The 20453-nt window shown below is 37.1% G+C and overlaps 1 protein-coding gene across 3 annotated transcripts in view; it reads left to right on the top strand.

Moving 5' to 3' along the window:
* The window catches only part of CBLB (Cbl proto-oncogene B), a 134318-nt gene that overhangs the window by 79102 nt on the left and 34763 nt on the right, over window positions 1-20453 (top strand). For all 3 annotated transcript variants that reach the window (XM_017808010.1, XM_017808011.1, XM_017808012.1), the window contains 6 exons: window positions 1211-1367; window positions 5204-5325; window positions 7669-7806; window positions 9383-9470; window positions 11752-11883; window positions 16393-16596. In XM_017808010.1, the coding sequence (XP_017663499.1) occupies window positions 1211-1367; window positions 5204-5325; window positions 7669-7806; window positions 9383-9470; window positions 11752-11883; window positions 16393-16596 (841 nt within the window). The remainder of the gene's footprint in view (window positions 1-1210; window positions 1368-5203; window positions 5326-7668; window positions 7807-9382; window positions 9471-11751; window positions 11884-16392; window positions 16597-20453) is intronic.

The raw sequence follows: 20453 nt of genomic DNA, 5'->3' as shown, positions 1-20453 counted from the left end.
GATGATCATTTTAAGGAATTGGGAGGACAACCTAAACGTTCCAAAATCTGCCACAGACCTTTTCTGCTCACAGTATCAAAAGCCTTGGTGAGGTCGACAAAGGTTACATAGAGACCTTTGTTCTGTTCCCTACACTTCTCTTGCAGTTGTCTGAGGACAAATACCATGTCTGTGGTACTCCTGTTGGCTCTGAAACCACATTGACTTTCAGGTAGAATTCCTTCTGCTATAGTAGGTATTAGTTCAAGAGTATTCTTGCCAGGATTTTGCCAGCAATGGAGAACAGAGTAATACCATGGTAATTTGAGCAGTCTGATTTAATTCCTTTCTTCTTATACAAGGTGATGATGACTGCATCATGATGGGAGTTCCCCTAGTTCCCAACAGCGCCTCACAAACTCATGAAATTTAGCATGGAGTGCAAGGCTCCCACGTTTCCAGACTTCAGGTGGAATTCCATCAACCCCAGCTGCCTTGCCAATTTTCACCTGCTCAATGACCTTGAGGGTTTCTCCTAAAGTGGGGGCAGTATCCAATTTGTACTTCACAGGTTGTTGATAAAATAACTAACCTGCATTATCTCCAGCTATACAAAAAGAAACTGAATTTGACAGAATATGGTTTTGTGTATTAGAGAGGATAATTTTAATTTCCTGTATATTAAATTTCATTTAACTTTCATGGGCTATGACAGGGCTTTGACCACTGTCAGTGGTATCTGGTTGATTGCAGTCATGTTACTTGACCAGTGTTTATGAACTTGAACTATTAAAAAAAACTCATCACAGCAGATACTGAATTGATCCTTATCATTCTGAGAAGAGAGGCTGTGAATAAAGGAGTTCCTTACCAGGCAGGGAGCTGGACCATTCTGTTATTTTTGAGGGTTTGAGATTGGTTGCTACACCTACTTGGTAGGGTATTTCAGTTTCTTCAGAGTTCTTTTTATTGTCCTTCTATGGAAGCTTGAATATTTATCATTGTGAAATAAATGACACTTTGTTTGACTGTATTTAAAAGAAGGTAAACCATTCTTTTATTTGCTTAGGCTGCTTTCAGAAGTTTTTAATAGTTTTTAATATGTTTTTTTTTTTTGTCTGTAGAGAAACCAAAGTAATGTTCCACTTCAGTTCGGTTCTGATGTCTAAAGGAGGTATCCAATCTTAAGTATGTGGGTTTATTGAATTTATTATTTCTACCCCTCTCACAGAACTATAGTGCCATGGAAAGTGTTCAGGCAGTGCCTTCATGAAGTTCATCAGATTAGCTCTGGTTTGGAAGCAATGGCTCTTAAATCTACTATTGACTTGACCTGCAATGACTACATTTCAATTTTCGAATTTGATATCTTCACTAGATTATTTCAGGTAAGATTTGAAAATTTTAGATACTTGTGTGAATTTGAGAAGCTTAATGCCCTGAGACCAAGGAAGCAGATTTTCTTGAAAAACTGAAAGAACCAGAACACTATAATTCAGATATAAATTGTGCATTTCTTTTAGTCCTTCAGCGATGTTTGAGACAGCAACACCTAAATCTGAAAAACTGAAAACATCACCAACACCTGCTTCATTTCTGCACATATCTAGTGTTATTACAATATCTTTGGGTTTGCTGCTTACTTTTGACTATTTTTAAAAACATTCTTAGAAATGCAGACCTCCAGGTAATCTAAGTTTTAGTTGTATTTTTTATTGTGCTTTTGTATCTCTGTATACTTACATGAAGTGTTTCTACAAACACATAAGGAAACTTACATACTACTTTTTTTTTTTAGGCTAAATGTAGGCCTAACTCTTTTCTTTATGAACATATTTTTGTCATTAATGCATTGCTGTTTATTTACAATAAGGAACCATGTTTGGGAAAAGCGTGTATATTATTGTTAATAGGCAATATTTATCTGAAATAAGCTTGTTATGTGTGTTCTGTACCTCTGTTAACCTTGTGTCCCTTCTGCAGAATATACTTGAGGTATTTTAGACAATACAGAAGGCTGTGCTGGTTTGCATCCATATTAGATGTATTGATTCTGAATTTGTCACTTTGGATATTTCTTTTGTATATAGGAATCACTGAGATATAAAACTATTTATTTGATCATTTAGTTTCTTTACTCTCTAAAGTGATGAACTGATGCAGAGCCTCAAGTTGCACTAGGGGAAGTTTAGACTGGATGTTAGGAAAAAATTCTTCACTGGAAGAATTATTAAGCACTCAGGGACATGATTTAGTGGGGGACTTGACAGAGCTGGCTTAATGGTTGAACTTCATGATCTTAGAGATCATTACCAACCTAAATGATTATTCTTTAGCCTACTGGAGATATGTTCAAAATACCAATTTTACATCAGAGCCTGGGTCTATGTTCCGTTTTCCACGTTGTTCTGTGATAATTGTTGTTTAGCTGTCTTAGTTTTGCTGTCATGGGAAAGGATGTCATTATGAAGCTGATGTTAAAATTTGGCAGAGGTGATTAATGGTTTTAGTATAGAGCATTTTGAATTTGATCAGAGTCAAAACTATCACAGTTGAAAATGTTAATGGTGTCAGTAGTCTTTCTGTTTAGTTTAACCGCAAACATCCGTCACCTTCTTTCTTCGTGAGGCCATTGGTGGTTTGATTCATTATGTTGCCTTCTGCTAGAAAAAGGGGATTGGAGTACTGATACAAGTAAGGAGAGGAGACTGGTAGGGATTAACTTTTAGTTTGACAAGGAAGCAGACAGATTTTTTGCCAGATTACCAACTGGTGCAATAGCTGCATAACTGTTGAAGTGAACTTGCACTGAACTTGGTCTGAGAACCTCTCCCAGAGGTTACATTTTGTTCTCTGGTTTCTAAACAGCTTCTGTAACAGTGTGCATACACCCACAGAGAGAAAATCCCAATTAGGTAATCAAAACACTGTTTTGCCAACTGTGGGTTGTGTTACAGAAAAGCTGCATTTGTAATGATGCTTATTCACAGGAGAAAGCAAGACTGGTTTTTATGGAGATCCTGTAAAAGTGAAGTTGCTCCCCCTGCCTCCACACTATATGTAAGCACAGCTTTAAGTGCTGTGTTCCCTCACCAGAGAGAAAGTTAGCATGGCAGAATATCTAGATGATTTGAAGGAAAAGAACTTCATTCTGTTACTGTTAACATGTTCATTTAAGTTGTCCTTCAATACAAAAATATTTCCATAGAAGAGAAAGCATACAAATCTTTTTCCATTTAGCATTTTTACTTTTGTAATACTCTGTGTATGCATGGCAAGCTATGAGTTCTTGCCTTTTGATTTTTTCAGTCACAGTGACACATCCATCTCCTCAGAGAGGAGAATCAGAATGGTTTGGGTTGGAAGGGACTGTAAAGATCATCTAATTCCAACCCCCCCCTGCCATGGGCAGGGACAACTTCCATTAGACAAGGTTGCTCAGAGCTCCATCCAACCTGGCCTTAAACACTTCTGGACATGGGGCAGCCATAACTTCCTTGGACAACCTTTTCCAGTATTTCGCCATGCTCACAGTAAAGAATTTCTTCATAATATCTAATCTTCCCTCTTCCAGTTTGAAAACATTCCCCCTTGTCCTGTCAATCCATGCGCTTGTAAAAAGTCCCTATCAAGCTCTCTCGCAAGCCCCTTTAGGTACTGGAAGGATGCTCTAAGGTCTCCCTGGAACCTTCTCTTCTCCAGGCTGGACAATCCAATCTCTCTCAGCTTGTCTTCATAGGAGAGGCTCTCTATCCCTCTAATCATCTTCTTGGCCCCTTTCTGAACCTGCTCCAGCAGGTCTATGTCCTTGGGCCCAAGAGCTGGATGCAGTACTCAGATGGGGTCTCACCAGAAGCAGCGTAGAGAGAAAATCACCTCCCTTGACCTTCTGTTGCAGCCCAGGATATGGTTGGCTTTCTGGACTGCAAGTGTGCATTGCTGGCTCATGTCCAGCTTCTCATCCACCAGCACTCCCAAGACCTTCTCCATGTGGCTGCTCTCAATCCCTTCTCCACTCAACCTCTACTTGTGCTGGGGATTGCTCTGACCCAGGTGCAGGACCTTGCACTTGGCCTTGTTGAGCTTGTTGAAGGAGCTGGCAAGATGGGGAGTTTTATCTAGGGTTGAGATTTTCTTTTTTTCCCTTGCCTTTGTACAAATTTGAACACTTTAGGTTTCTTATGACCTCTGTGCTGAAACCTGTCTTCTATTCTGTGTTTGGATTTGAAGAGGTATTTTAAAGTAAATAGGTATTCATCTGTGTTTAAGTAGTGGTTAGGGTTTGCCTGAGAAATGTAACCTACTCTCAAGCAGAACTACTAGGATAATCTGCTTGAGCATGTCACACAGGCATTTCATCTCAGCCTGATCAGCACTTAGAAGTTCTTTTAAAGGGCATTTGCTGGGCACATAGGAACACAAGCCTCTTGTCTTGTGTTGCTTAACTTCACCTGCCTTGATCTTTTGAGAAATAGATTAAAAAAAGTCCCCAGACCATTCAGAGGCAGTTTCTTGACTCTCCAAACGCTGGCAATGGACATTTATGTACTTATATTACTCCACTACTTAAAAAAATCATCCTTCATTTACAGTGAAGGACTGATCTGTATTCTTCGAAGTGCTAGCATATCAGACATGTTTCACTGAATTTTGTGAAGCATTTGCTATTCAGGTCAGCAAAGACTCTAGTGAAGGCTTGTCAATATTTGTTTTGTTTTCTGTCTGTAATACCATTATGGTGACTGAAGAGATCAAGAAGTAGAGAATAAATAAGGAATGACAGCTCAAATTAGTGGCTTTATTAGGATTCATTTGTTATTGTTACTTACCATTAACTATGAAAGTGCTTCAGGACCTCTCAAGAATAGGCTTAATTGTGTTTTTAATAAACCATCATGGAGTCATACTTTCCACATTTTAACTAAATGTGATGTTTAATATTTTATGTAGCTACAAATAGAAGGTCTCTTAAAATCAAGGTCTTAAAATCTTTATCCAAAAATTTACAGTTGATTTTCTTGGAATAATTCTTTTGAAGGAACACTTGTAGCAAAGCTGGGTATATAGGACGGTCTTTTGTATTGTTTAGATCTTAACCAAAAGTGCATATTTTTCAGCTGAAGCTAAAACACTCTAGGTATCTCTGACATACAGACTTGAGCTTTATTAGAAATACAAAACTACCTGGCTGCATCTGTTTATTTGTTTGTCTTTTTCTTTTTAGCCGTGGGGCTCAATCTTAAGGAATTGGAACTTCTTAGCTGTGACACATCCTGGATATATGGCATTCCTGACATATGATGAAGTGAAAGCAAGGCTACAAAAATACAGCTCTAAGCCTGGGAGGTGAGAGGTTTTGCTGCTTATTGCTTTCCAAATAAGCTTGTTGTCTCAGAACCTACGTAATTATTCTAGGTTCATATTTCTATATTGCATGTTATTTAACACTCACTGCAGCATGAATGAATTTTTGGCTTTTTCCCCCCCCCCATAACTCAGTTAATCAGAGAACTAGTAGGCTTCTTTTTTTACACTTGTGATTTTATTTATATCAAAATGTATTTTTGCAAATAGTTGAATTCTAAAGCTCTGAACTACACATTTAAGAAATGCTCACCTTTTAGATTTTAAGACATAGGAACTTTATAAACATTATCTGGCTATAGTTCTTCTGCAGTGCTATTAAGCAAAAAAATGCCGTATTAGCACACTAAAGTCTAAATAAATACAAATAAACAGAAAGAAGTTGAAAATACATTGCTTTTCCTTTCTTCTTCTGAATTTGATATAACAAGCAATGCATTCTTGAAAAGCATATTTGAAAATACAAGTTGCTTTTCACAGTTTACACTGAATTTTTACTTAATAGTAGAGTAAAAATTACTTTAACATCTTTCATGGTAACACATTCAAGTTATGAATTTAATCAGTGCTTATATGCTCCTTTTGTGTTCATATTTCTTTTTTCTTTGCCTGTAATCATTCTATATCATAAACTCTTCACCTAGAAAAGCCATCAGTCAGATAAAAGATCATGATGTGTAGAGGTTTTAAATAATGTCTATGTGGCGCTGTACGTACTGAATTATTAAAGCTGAACTTTTACCATTTATTTCACTGTTGTTGTGGATTTTTTTCTTCACTCAGATTGGAGAAATAAAAATCCATTAATGGATTTAATCTATATTAGTTACTTTTTAGTTTACTAGTTTTATCTTACAGTTATGAAGATTTTCCCTACTTGTCTACATTTGCTGCAGAATCACAAGTATATGCAGTTAAAGTGCATTGTTTTGAAACTTGTTAGAGACGTCCAGCAACAGTTATATCCATATTCTATACTTGCCTTTTTTTTGATTTTTAGCAAACAATATACTGTATCTTGTTAAGTTACCGAAGTGGCCAAGTGCATATGTACAAAAATCTCTTGGTTCTGATAGAATAACACTGTTTTTTAGCTTGGTACTCATGGTCACTACTGGTCAGATAACTAGGTTGCTTTTGAGAGTGATTGCTATACTTAGCATTTTCTCTATTATTGATCCCAATTCTGTGATAGAGAAATTATCCAAAGTTGCTTTCATGTTTCTTGTAAATAGAGAGTTAGTTTTAAGATAGCTTTCTGTTGCATATCAGAAAATTACTTTCTGAATTGCTTAGGTGAAATGCTGGAGTGTGAAAGAGGAAATATGAAGTGAAATTGCTTCTTTGATCTGACTAAAACATCCTGGAAATTACAAGATTCTGTTCAAATGAATACTTACTACTTCAGTGTAATGTGAGTCCTGTTGAAGGTTGCAAGAGCTTTGCCAAACTTCAGGGAGGCTTAGATTTCTCGTATTAGTTTGAAAGGAAATAAAATATTGGTGTATAATTAAGAAAAGCTGCTCTATAATACCAAGTTGAGTTTGTGGTATTTCACTGTGGGATGCTTTTCAGAGTGAGGTTTTTGCATATGAGATGGTGTCTGACATGAAAGGGAGTAGAGTTTTTAATAAGAAACACTCTACATGCACAATACTGTTGCCTATAATCTTCCTTTTCTTCTGATTGTGCTCTCTGTCTACATTATTTATAGTCCCAGCTATCACCTGTACACACGGAAATATTTAAATTTAAGTCCAACTGTATCGGTAATATCTGCTATTTTCTGAAGTATAAGTGATATTTCTTCTGTCCTGTTCACCTCTACAGGTTCACAGAAAATTAGCATTGCTAGTAGAGCTTGTTTTATCATTTATCTTTACCTTTCCTGTTGCATCTAAAGATGCTTTATGTTTCCCCTTCCATTTGTTCAGTTTGTTGGCCTGCCTGTGCACAAAAGGTGTATGTTGTATCTATGCAAACTTGATAATTTAATACACTCTTCTCGAAGAGGTTTATGGGCATGGCTAAATGTGACTGTTCACAGTGAAGTGTGGCTTTCACTTTGAGAACTAAAAAGCAAGCAGGTGAAAAGTTGGGAGTAGGGAACTGCTGTTACTTTATTTCTGCCCATGAGAATCTGACAGTGTAAAAGATGCAGGTTTATTTAAGGTTATGCCAAGAACACATGGCAGAATTGGGAATCTGAGCCAGATCTTCAGAGACTTTATTCAGTGCCTTAACGAGAGGCCATCCTTGCTCTCTTCACTTGGTTTGCTCAACTCTGATTAACACTGACTTTTTATTCTTCTTGTTTTTATCAAGCTACATTTTCAGACTGAGTTGCACTCGCCTGGGACAGTGGGCCATTGGGTATGTGACTGGTGATGGGAACATACTGCAGACCATACCTCACAATAAGCCTCTGTTTCAAGCTTTGATCGATGGCAGCCGGGAAGGATTGTAAGTACAAATTCCTATAGTTGCCATGGGTATGAAATCCTGATTTCCTTGTTCTTTTAATACTTACATGGGTAGGTAAAGGTCTTTAAAGCAGAGAATCTGGATATCATGGTTAGCATTCTTTGGAGTTTAAGGACCATCCTTTTTATTCATTTGAAAAACACTTCTTTCTAGTTAATTCCATTAACCAAAGTTACTGAAAGTTAACCAAAGTCATATCTCATGGCAAGTAATTCCATAAGAAAATAAAATCAGACAGCTGTTGCATTGATCCCTCCCTGCCTCCCCCAAGAGTCCAAAATGCACTTAAGCATATTGAGCAGTTACTACTGCCAGTTATTCATGTGTCTGACTCTGGACAATGATGTGAAAGCTATGTAATTGCTTTTTTATGTATTGTGCAGCCAGGACATTTTCCACGTTCTAATAGTTTACTGAAAAGATTTATAATTATTAGAGAATTAGGTTTATAGGGAGAAGTATTACATTTTTACTAGACTGGCTGAAGTAACAGTCAGATTTTTGGTGTCCGAATCTTTTAACTGAGATACATGTTTTGGTATATGCAAAATTATTTATATATAAATATAAATACACATATGTATACATAAATATAATGTGAAAGAAAAAAGAAAGGCAGTTGATCAATCCTCCAAAAAGACTGAAAAATCCATTGCAATCTTGCAGGTTTTCTCAGTCCTGCATAGTCTAGTATTTTTTTTTCAGGTATGATGATTTCATACCTGTAATAAAAACAAACTAATATTGGTAGTGTTTCTCCTTGACAAAAACTGAGCAAAGAGAAACTAGGGCTGTGAATATTGCAGAGTGAAGTTTTTGTACCTTCTGAAAATGTGACTTTCTCATTGAGTGGCTGAATAACATGAGACTTTCAAGAAACTGTTTCCAAGTTACAGGTGACATAAATTGAAATATAGGACAACTCGGGGTCTCTGTAGTATCATTTAACCTGTTGGTAATTTCCTACGTGACTGAAATGCCCCCATCAGTTCTTGCATAAAGTCCAGTCTGCATCATGGATTCTTAGTGCAGATTCTTGTCATAATGTCCACAGACATGCACATATATAGTGTTATGGTATATGTATCATAATACACACTGATATACACAAATGTGTGTTACCTTCTATTCTGCTGCTGTACTTGAAATGGTCTGTGGTTTTTCTGAGCATGATTCTCTCAGTGGAGAAATCATTAGGAACATATGCAAGTATAAGCTCACTGTGAAACAAAGATCTAAAATAATGTTCTGTTGAGCTACCACTAGAAAGTTATCTGCCAGTCAAAGCTCAGATGCATTGTAGTGGTAGCTGTGCATGTGATGTCAAGAGTCTTTCCTGTGCTTTTATAGTCTTGAGCATGTGTCAAAATGCATATGTAGCAATTCAGCATGTATTGTAGCAATCCAAAAGATAAAAAAGATGGCTGAGGAAAGATGATTCATTTTAGTTAATGTCTCCTGGAACTTATTCTGCCCCCATGAAATTTTATGGGTATGACTTAGGTAATAAAGCTAAAGAAATGTGCATATTTATAACAGTCTTCTTGTGATGCAGCTATCTGTTCCCAGATGGAAGAAGTTATAATCCTGATTTGACAGGATTATGTGAACCCACACCACATGATCACATAAAAGTCACACAGGTATGTTGCAGTGTTTGTCAGTTACTTTGTAATCTTCGCTTCCCTGAGTCTCTCATCTAGCAGTGATAATAAGCTTTTACTAAAATGTGAGCAATAAATTCGTAAGAGTGAAAAGATGTTGATAGAGGAGTTTAGATGAAGACAGGATAATAATCCTTTAAACTGTAGAGCTGATGGTGATGCAGACTGCATGTCTTCAAAGTTTTGTTTATTGTAAGCCTCTTCCAAGTGAGAAGTGTTTTAACAGTTACTAAACTTTTTTCTGATATGTATGTGACAGGTTTATGTACCTTCTTCTTTCCTTGCTAATAGCAGATGGGAATACAGAAACAAAATAACAATGAAATAGTATTTTTGAAGCCTCAGTAGGAATTGACCAGTTTGTTGACAGGTCCAGGAGGAACAATATAGTTCATACATCGCAAAGATACCAGTTCCAGGGTCTCTCTCCTTTATTCTTTGTCTATTGGGCTAATTAAAAGAGAGATCAGAGAAAAACAACTGGAATAATTAAATGCCTAAATGGAGTCACTTTGCAGAGAATTGCAAGGAAAATTAGAATATGTAGTTGTGTTTATAGTCTCGTTAAGTGATGATACGATTAATGTGCAGGTGTTCAATAGTAAAGTAGTAGGAAGTAGCCACCACAAGACAAATGCCTGAATAAACATGGTGTTGACATTAACACTAGAAGGTTAAGGCATACTGTGTAGAGCTTTTTTCCTGACAAAAGCGTCTGGAAGACTTGAGGAGGATATGTTGAAGGAAAGACGTCAGGCTAAATACAAACCATAGTGTTTTCAGATGAATCTTCTGTAATTCTGAGTGCTTTATATGCATTCCACCTCCAGAAATATTTTAGAAAAGAATTATACTTTACCATCTATGGTATTATCAGGAATACCATGATGAAGATATTAGTTTTGTAAGCAAGAGAATTCCTAGAAACAATTAGCTGAAGAAAATCTGAGTACTTCCATATATCTGACTTCCCTCTTTTCCCTCCAGCCTTAAAATAATAATGAAAGAGTAATGCAGAGTTATCAGGTATTTGTGTTGCAGAGAGCAATGTTCTAGCCCCATATCTTCACTTTTTCTCAAGGAAAGGAGAAGCAGCACATTATCAGTGAGTGCCTTGTTCTTTACAAGCCAATCATTTTAAATCCATTGACTGAATCCAGTTGTTTCTGAAGCTGTAGTTATGAAATCATTAGCTGATTTTGATGATTGTTCAACAGTCTGAATTATGTGAATGCTACCTTAAATAATACATAACTGAAGAGGTTTAAAGCTGTCACTAGAGCTGCTTAAACTATGAAAAGATGGTATGAAAGTGGCTGCAGGGCTAGATTGCTGCAGATGGATTCTTTGCCAGAGTTCTATCATAAACATCTTTAGTACATACTGACTAAAGCTGCAGATATGAGCTGTCTTTTATTTTCTCTTTTTCTCAGCCTCATCTCCTCTCCCTTTACTTAGCAGTAGATGCTTATTTTCCTGTGACCTGGATTCTACTTATTTTAGGCTTTCAAAATTTGGTTTTTCAAGACTAAAAAAAGCTGTATTTCTATACAAATGCATTTAATTGTCAGTTCCCCAACAATACCTAATTCTAGAATACTGTTCTGGATTCAAGTTTTATCTATTATTTATTCTCCTGAAGATGTTCTTACCTTCCTGTCAGTCTTGTAAGGATACAAAGTACTGAATGATCTGTGCATGACCATTCCCACGTTATCCTGGGATGTATTCTTGCTATACTTCCTTCACATGGGTAAGCCATACTAACATACTACATCCTTGCTGTAGGCAGAAAGCCTTCTCAGTTGACAGTTTTCAATCCAATGCTTTTCTTAGCCCTAAATTCATACCTAGAAAAGGAAATCTCAATTTTGTTCCCCTTCATCACTTAATTTCTCACTTAGAACCATATGTTCCTTCTCCTTTCCTCTTAAGTGCAGCCAAGGAAAAGCAGGATGTATGCCTTGTGTGGTAGTTACATGTGAGAAGTCTGTACAAAACCTAATAGGCACAGGTATTTAAACGTTTTGTGCCATGAATTATAGTATCTCATAGATTTGAAGGAGCAAAAATGTAAGCTGTTTCAGTTACCTTAGTGTGGCTTTTAAATAGATCAGTAGCCAGAGTTTCCTTGTCTAATAAGTAAAGCAGGTTGGAAAACAGGGCACTTGGAGAAATGCTTGTCACTATTAATGCTTAAGTGTATTCTTTGTGAACCTGTCACAGGAAAGAATAATCACTTGACTTTCTTTTGTTACAGGAACAGTATGAATTGTACTGTGAAATGGGCTCCACTTTTCAGCTGTGTAAAATCTGTGCAGAGAATGACAAGGATGTGAAGATAGAGCCTTGTGGACACCTTATGTGCACTTCTTGTCTTACAGCGTGGCAGGTACTGTTGTAGTTCAGTTAGTGGAGAAGAGGATGGATTTCTCTGTTACATTCCTGTTTACAGTGTGGGTAAATGTTTACTCTTCCAGGTACAAGAATGTTCATATTTAAAATGATAAACTTTTTTATTTTGCAGACCAGAAATCTGTGAAAAACAAAGCTCCAGAAGTGTTTACAGTCTGGACTTGTAGTCTTGCCAAGGTCATTTGCTGACTGCTACTGAGTGGAAACTATTTCCTGAGTGTATTGCCTACTCAGACAGTGCAAGCTGGGCATTTGGTGCCAATTCAGTCACCCAGGTCACTTCACGATGTATTCAAAAGGCACAAAGAGGACATGTAGCAGCTGGGAATGGATAACTAACTAGACAGCATTTTATATGGAGAAGAGATGACTTCAGTGAGGGAAAGATTCAGTCAGTAGTACAGGTTATGAAGTGGCCTGTGGAAAATAAGCTCAGAATTTGTGTGTTTCACGTTAATAACAAGGAAAGCACTAAACCACCTTGCTTTAGATGGTTGTTGGACTAAGACATTGAATGGAGGGGAAACTCCATTCTCTCAATGTCATTTACAGAATACCCAAAAAACACAGACTTTCTGGTGACACAGGTTAGGGTGTTTTGTCCATCTTGTTCATGGATATACTAGTCTGTGGGAATTGGGAGAACTGGTACCTTTAGTTCAGTGCAGTTGACAAGTATTTGACCTAAAAAGTAATATTGAAAGCAGAGGTCATTTTACAGCTTCAGACTTCCCCTAATAGGTGCTTCTCAAAGTGCATCAACTGTGCTTCTTTCCTTCCCCTTTCTTCTTCCTTATCTGTATTTTATGGGGAGAAGTAAGGGTCATCCAGTTGTCAGACAGGACTCTGTTCCACAATTAGGCACCATTCTTTGCTTACAACTGTAGTGAGAAGAGTAAAAACAATCCTTGACTCTAGTCCATTTTTTACTTGGTTTTAAATGAGTTTGTCTCAGTTAATGGGTTTTCATTCTTTTGTATGAGATATGTCTTCAAGTTCTTCTTTTCTAATTAAGAAATTTTCTATCTAATTGACAAAGCATCACTGGCAAACCAACACGATATATCAGAAGTATCATTTGGGTTTTTCTTCCATTAGCAATAAAGCTTACTGAAAACGACGTATTCTCAGTTTCCAATTTTGTGTTCTTTGTGATACATGAGTTTGATGCTCCAAACACAAATCTTTCCAATTGCCCATAGATCAGAAATTCTGAAGAAATTCCATTTGAGGCATACACAAATAAGAATATTTGTTTCACTACTAAGCAGCTGCTGAGATGGAACAATGTTTCTCATTTCAGGAGTACACTTCCTCTATTCTTTCAAGTTTCATTCTGAATGACAGATATAGAGGTCTGACTACTTTGATCATTGACTTAAAAAATTTTGAAAAATTCTGAGGTCTTGTAGATTTTGGGATTTTTTGGCTCAGCTGAAAGGGCAGAAGGACTGAAATCTTTGTATTTTTGATTGGTAGGTGTCTCATGGCACGATAGCAGCATGGTTCAGTGTTGTGCCAGTGATGTGCTCTGATTTTGGAGACTTGAGAAGTTAAGGTCCTCGGTAATTTGGCTGATGGCTAGGGATTCAGGAAGAGGACCACTGCTGAACATGAGCCAGCAGTGTGCCCAGGTGGCCAAGAAGGCCAATGGCATCCTGGCCTGTATCAGGAATAGTGTTGCCAGCAGGACCAGGGAAGTGATTCTAACCCTGTACTCAGTGCTGGTGAGGCCACACCTGGAGTACTGTGTCCAGTTCTGGGCCCCTCAGTTCAGGAAGGATGTTGATGTGCTGGAGAGTGTCCAAAGAAGGGCAATGAGGCTGGTGAAGGGATTGGAGCACAGGCCATATGAGGAGAGGCTGAGGGGGCTGAGGTTGTTTAGCCTGGAGGAGGCTCAGGGGAGACCTCCTCACTCTCTACAACTCCCTGAAAGGAGGTTGTAGCCAGGTGGGGGTTGGTCTTTTATCCCAGACAACCAGCAGTAAGACAGGAGAGTATGGTCTTAAGCTGTGCCAGGGGTGGTTTTGGTTAGATATTAGGAAGAAATTCTTTACAGAAAGGCATTGGAATGGGCTGCCCAGGGAAGTGGTGGATTCACCGTCCCCGGAGGTATTTAAGAAGAGAGTGGATATGGCATTCACTGCCATGGTCTAGTTGACAGGGTGGTGTTGGCTCATGGGTTGGAGTCAAGGATCTCAGAGGTCTTTTCCAACCTGGTTGATTCAGTGATTCTGTGAAAGCATTTTCGGCTCAGAACTGACATGTTTGAAAGCACCAGGCTTCATCAGAACATTGCTACCAGCTGTAATTGGTCAGGTACATTTCGGACTTCATTATAAATTTAACTTTTGTATAATTAGTGAGTCAATGAAGAAATATTACACTGTAACAGCATCAGCTGTTGCAAGCTTCTGGTGGGCTAATGTTTAATTGGCAGCATAATGGCTCATTAGACATGCCTCAAGAGATCCATACAGATGTTTTCACTAAGCAGAAAAAATTGAGTATGCAACATCAGATCTGCATAGAATACTAAGGATGATTGAGTTGTTCACCTTTATGGGGATCAGTCTCCCAAAGAAGACTTGGTTTACCTGTTTTTTTTCGGGTTTTTTTTTTATTATGCAACAGGAGTAAAATCTCATTTTATTCCATAGAAATCTATTCTTGTCTGAAAACTACTTGTCTGGTCTTGATTCTAAAAGCATATGGGGATACATGCTGCATTGTAAGGTTCACAGTGTTCTAAATAGCCTTTCTGAGGGCATGGACAAGCATGTGTGTTCATACAGACATCTCGGACCTGTTTTATTTTCTCAGTTATCTTCATACTGTTGAAAAGAAGTCTTTGCTGCTGTGATTTGTTACCAGTACTTTTGAAAAGAAAGGACAGGAACTGCTAGTTCAGAACTATTTTCCAACACAGATACAAGAAAGCCTTGAAAACTAAAAGCCTCATCAATGGGGCTGCTTCTAGAAAATTAATCTGTAAGGAAATGTATAGAGTAAGGGAAGACTTCTGTTCACTCAACAGCGGCAGTAGGACCATATAATTTGGAGGTGCTCTTTGAGGTAGAAATATTGACCAGTTATTTGTAATTAGGGTGCTAAAAGTAGAGTACACGTATCTCTCCATACAGAATGAAAATCTAGTACTTGTCATGCAAATAGACAAGACTGTCAGGAGACATCATTTATACTTATCTGACCTTGGGATACAGTTCTTCCATAGACTGTAAAATCATCTGTCAGTTTAGTAAGACTGGCAAGTGTTAAGATAAAAATAATGCTAGAAAAAAATTACAGCTGTTCTTGCATCTGAGATATCAAAAACCTCTGCTTGCTTGATTATATTACAGCCTAGGTAAGTTGTTTAGAATTAATTTTGGTGTACATACCCTTTTTAGCTGTCTGTCTACCTAGTACAAATATGACATGATGTGATTTCTGGTTTCACTTTGAATTGCCTTGATCTCTCAAAGCTTCAGGGCTCTTCTTGGTATGGGTTTGGTTTATGTTTTGTCCTTTTTGGGGGGGAGCGGGTATTCAAGGTGTTTTGGGTTTTTTTGTTGGTTTGCCTGGGTTTTGTTGTTTTGGTTTTTTATACAATTCTACATTGTGCCTCTTGGTGGAAATATTTCTTTATAAATGCTTGAAAGACTTTTCTCTTACGTTTTTGTTTATTAGTAGTCTGAAATCTTTAAAGGCTTTTTGGTTACTTCTTATGAGGGAAAAATAAATTTTTGAAATAAGTAAAAGAAACTGAATATGGCTGCTTGAAAATCATTGAACACGCACCACTTAGAGATTAAAATTAAAGTGGTTCCTGTTTCTGATAACATATGAAAATAGATCCTTGTTTTATATAATATATGAAAAAAGTATTTAAGTCCTAGTTTGTTAAACATGTAAAAAAAATATTTGTAGCTTTACGTGGTCTGACTGCATATTGCTGAATGCTGGTAATGTTGCAGCCATGACGGACTTTATATGTTTTTCAGAAAATAAGAGCTGCATGCCATAAAGCTTGTCTGCATTTCCTAACTTCAAATCAAAAAGAAATACTTTACCTTTAGTATAAAAGATATATAATAAAATGCATTGTCTCTGTCTGCACACCTTGCCTTCTTTCTCTTGAAGATATAGCAAAATGGTAAGCCTAAAAGGCCAGGTGTTACTTCCTGACCTGTAATATTAAGACTGTTTTGGTACTTTGTAGATTTAATAGTTGCATTTTGAGTAGTTATTCTTAAGTGAACCCTAAAGTGAAGATAGAAGGTTTTAAAGGTGCAGTCATTTCTAGATTTATTATAGTTAAATATTTGTTAATCAGTTCCCTGTTAGTCAGTTCACTCCACTACTTCTTTAGAAGCTTTTTGAGACTGGTTAAGGATTTTCCTTTGTAGAAAGATTTAAATCTGGTTTTAAAATTATTTCTATTCATTATTTTTTAAAATTTGTCTGCTTTTTTGTCTTGCTGTAGGAATCTGATGGCCAAGGCTGTCCTTTCTGCCGCTGTGAAATCAAAGGAACTGAACCAATCATTGTGGATCCCTTTGATCCAAGGGATGAAAACTCCAGGTGCTGCAGTATTATTGATAGCTTTAGTATGCCCATGTTGGACTTGGATGATGATGATGATAGAGAAGAGTCTTTAATGATGAACCGTTTGGCTTCAGTCCGAAAGGTAAGTTTTCAAGCACTGTACAACAGCTAAAGTTAGATGTTTGTAAATTAAGCTGCCTGTAACTTTAAAAAATCAGAGCTTGCACTTCATTCTCTAGGCTTCATCAAATCACTGAACAGTTTTTGGGTTGAGAAAAAACATGCATCAATCATACTACATTAACACTGGAGTTGAATAGGAGAAAAAATTATTCCAGATTCTCAGCTGATGGGAACTGTGTTAACTTTGTTTATAATGGACAAAGCGTGAGTTTGCACCAGCTGAGACTGTTATCCAAACTACACTGTATGGACAATTCCCTGAGCTTTTATTTGTAAGGAACAAAAAGATTCATATATACATATATTACTAGTTTTCTGCCTCTGTGTGTATACACATGCATAGAATGTTTTAGGATTAAACTTGAGTTTCTAAACAAGTTATAAATATTATTACTTTGTAAAGGTGACTTGGCAGCCAATTCATATTGCACACAAGTAGCTTTTAATCATGTTTCAAGTGGGCTGTCTGTGATGTTTTTTCTATTTTTTAAGTGTTAGGTACTTTTAGTGGGAAAAGTGCTTTTGAGATTATTCATAGTGACTTTGTGCTTTGGGATTTTTTTTGTCCTCAAAGTGATCTGTGTTAAATTTTGGGATCTTTCTCTGGTCACAGGAGATTTTATTACTGATAAATAAGCATTATCTTAACAAAAGTTTATTTTATGGTGATAGTTTTCACAACTATATTTTAGCCTGGAATAGATACTGTCATAGTCTGATTTTCACAGGACATTTTCTAGATTTTACCTTTTACTGAGGTCATCTAGTTTGAGCAGTTGCCTTGGAATTAATTCTGTAATGTCTTGCTCTTCCATTTCCTTATCATTTTATTTGTTAAAAAAACCCCAACACCTGCTTCACCCTCATATCTGAGAGTATCTGTCAGTTAATATACACATTTCTGATATCCTTCCTAACCTCTTAAGGCTTATGAATCATTCTTGTGTTGTGTACGTAATACAACATGGTCTACCCTTGGGAACAGTTTATCCTTCCTGCCTGGACTTAAATTGTAGTCTGCAGCCTGACCTCTGTGAGATAGCTTTGAAATGATGGGCTTTTATAACACTATCACTTCCATGATAAGGCAGAAATGCATTATGCTTTTATCAAAGGAAGGAACAATAGGCTTTACAATAAGAAGTCTTTGGTATCCACCAAGTGCTTGAGTGCTTTGGTGCCTTGCTGTGAGAGAAACCTACTAATAATTCCTGAAGTTTAGGAACAGGGTTTTTTCACTCTGTTAACCTCTTGAAGTCCTTACTTGAAATTCTTGAATTATTGGGTCATTTGGTGATTTTCAGCTGCTGTTTTCATCTTAAAACTGTTACTAGTGGTTGTGCAGTGATGCTCTTAACCATACCACATGTGTGGAATATAACATTGTTTACATACACTTCTTGCTGGTAATGTCTTCATCAGCTTTGTCTTTTTTGAATCATTACTTATTTTGCCTGCTTAAGTAGGGTTTCTTTGTAGCCTGCTAAAAGAAATTATTTTTTTCTCTGACATGTAGAACTTTACTTTTTTTGAAATTTTCTTTTGTTTATTGTTAATGCTGTTAATATGAACGTGATACGGCATAATGACTGTGTTGTAGTAACTTAATTTGTTCAGACAATGGAAGTTGATGACAAAGACAATTTAGCTCTTGTAGCCACCCTGCTGATACTGCAGTAATCTCAATGAACAAATTTTTCCGTTCTTGCTTTGTTGCAAGGACTACTGTATGCTTTTTCAACATAAAACTGTTAATCCTTGAAAATCAAATGGGCTGCGTTTGTCTCAAATCACCTGGCTAGACCATATGGTACTCTGAGGAAAATCTGGCTAGTAGTGAGCTGGCATGTTAACCTTGCTAGAGGAAAAGAGTTTCGGGGACATGAAGTTCTGATGAAAGTGACTGTGGGGCTTCATAATGTGTTGAGGAAATATATCAATCAGATATCAGAAAAATACTAGTTCTGCAGTTTATCATTCTTATTCCTGAGGTATACTTAGAAACTGTAAGAGGTATCTGAATTAAGGCACTGGAGGACCTCAGACTTGAAATTGCTTCAAGGAAAAGAATAATCTTGAAGCTCCTTACTCAATTGTTTAATGGAATGAGTAGATGGATACACACGAAATAAAATGAATCATTCCTGTTAGGTGTTGTGTATGAGTCAGCAGCAGCAGCAGTTCAGCTGTAACAGAGGCTTTAGAGAAATCCACTGCAATTAGTCTGTTTATCTGCCTCATCAAGCAGCTTAGGGTTTTTTTTTTAATTTCCAAATTGTTTTCAGATATTTCTTTATGAAACAAAGATGAAGAGTGGTGTCAAAAGCCACTGTTAATTGTTTTATTGCTGAGAAATTTCCAGCCTCGTGGTATCAGATTAGCTAATGCAGTTCTTGCCTGAAATGTTCCTTTTCTCAGTATTAGTATTTGAAAGAGGTGTAAATGCTGGGAGGCAGTGTGTCTTCCCTAGTTAAGATATATTTTACTGATTCTTTTGGCAGTGTGGTACTGACTCTGACAGGCTTAACTCCCTCTCCCTCCTCCACGTGCACTTTGTGCGGTCAGCAAAGGAAAGATCAAATAGGGAATACACCTGTCTTTGTAAAAAAATGTTTGCAACCATCAGTGTTGAGTGATGTAACTTTATATCCTCATAAAAGTTTTGAAGTCCAGATAATACTAATCTGTCTTATCTTAACAAGAAATAACAAATATGTGATTTACTGGATTATAAATAAAGAAACTTCAGAGAACCACTTGGAAATGAGAAGTCCATTTCTGGTGTAGGTCTTCTTGGACCTTCTTAGATGTCTCATGCAATTTATGATTTTGCTCCAGCAGTCAGGATAGTATTCCTCAGTGAGTCACTTGTTAGGATTTGTGTTGAGTATGCTTTTCATATCTGTCTATCTGGGAGAAAAGTATTTGAGTATTTGAAGCCAAGATCCTTGATTCAATAGCCTGACTGTTAATATTTCCATCAGAAAAATCTTGACTAGAAATTTTAATCAGTGTTGGAAGCAGGCTATTTCTTGAATTCACATCTGCCACAGGCAAACTGATACCAGTATGTCCCAGTAATAAATACATCTGATGAAATAAGACAAGTGTGGTCCGTTTTGCAGTACAATTGCAGAGGAAGTCACAGCTGCTTTTCCCTTGGCAGCAGTCACGCCAACCAGATGAAGTCCATGTTGTTACAAAGGAGTCTGTGTTCTTTTCCTTAATTACATCTTTATTGCACAGGTCTGTGTGTGTTGCAGTTGCAGCAGAGCCCCTTTGTACACTGAAGGTCTGTCTTCTGTCACTGCCAGTTCATTTGAGTTAGTTTTTGTCTTAATCACTTGCTTATTTTATCTTTTTGTCGCTGTGCTCTCTCGTTGCACATTTATTTCCCAGCAAATACAAAATACACAGAAATCTCCAGTAGGTGACAAACAGAAACATTTTAAATCTCTTTGTCCTTAGGGAGTCTGCCAAAAAGAGTGGGTATTGTGCACATCCGTTAGAGCCCTGCTATCCACGTGAGATGCAGCCGTCTTGTTGGCCTAGCTGTCAACACACATCGAATTGATGCAGCTAGTCAGGTTGGATGGGGGCTGACTGAAAAATATGGGACTTCTATAATGTGAATATGATGGAAATCTGATGTCAAATACTGAAGAAAATCTTTTTGTTGCTGTGGAATATTTGGGGGTTTTTTATTATTTTTAGTATCAGTAGATCCAAACAAGGAATCATAATTTGTAGTTTGTTTCAGCAAAGCTTTCACTCTTAGTTCAGCATCAATAGGTGGTATGGATTAAGCTTTCTTGT

The sequence above is a fragment of the Lepidothrix coronata genome, unplaced genomic scaffold (genome assembly GCF_001604755.1).
Source record: "Lepidothrix coronata isolate B3197 unplaced genomic scaffold, Lepidothrix_coronata-1.0 Scaffold21, whole genome shotgun sequence".
NCBI classification, from domain to species: domain Eukaryota; kingdom Metazoa; phylum Chordata; class Aves; order Passeriformes; family Pipridae; genus Lepidothrix; species Lepidothrix coronata.
Note: the sequence above shows the minus strand (reverse complement) of the source record. Positions and strands in the feature narration are given on the sequence as shown.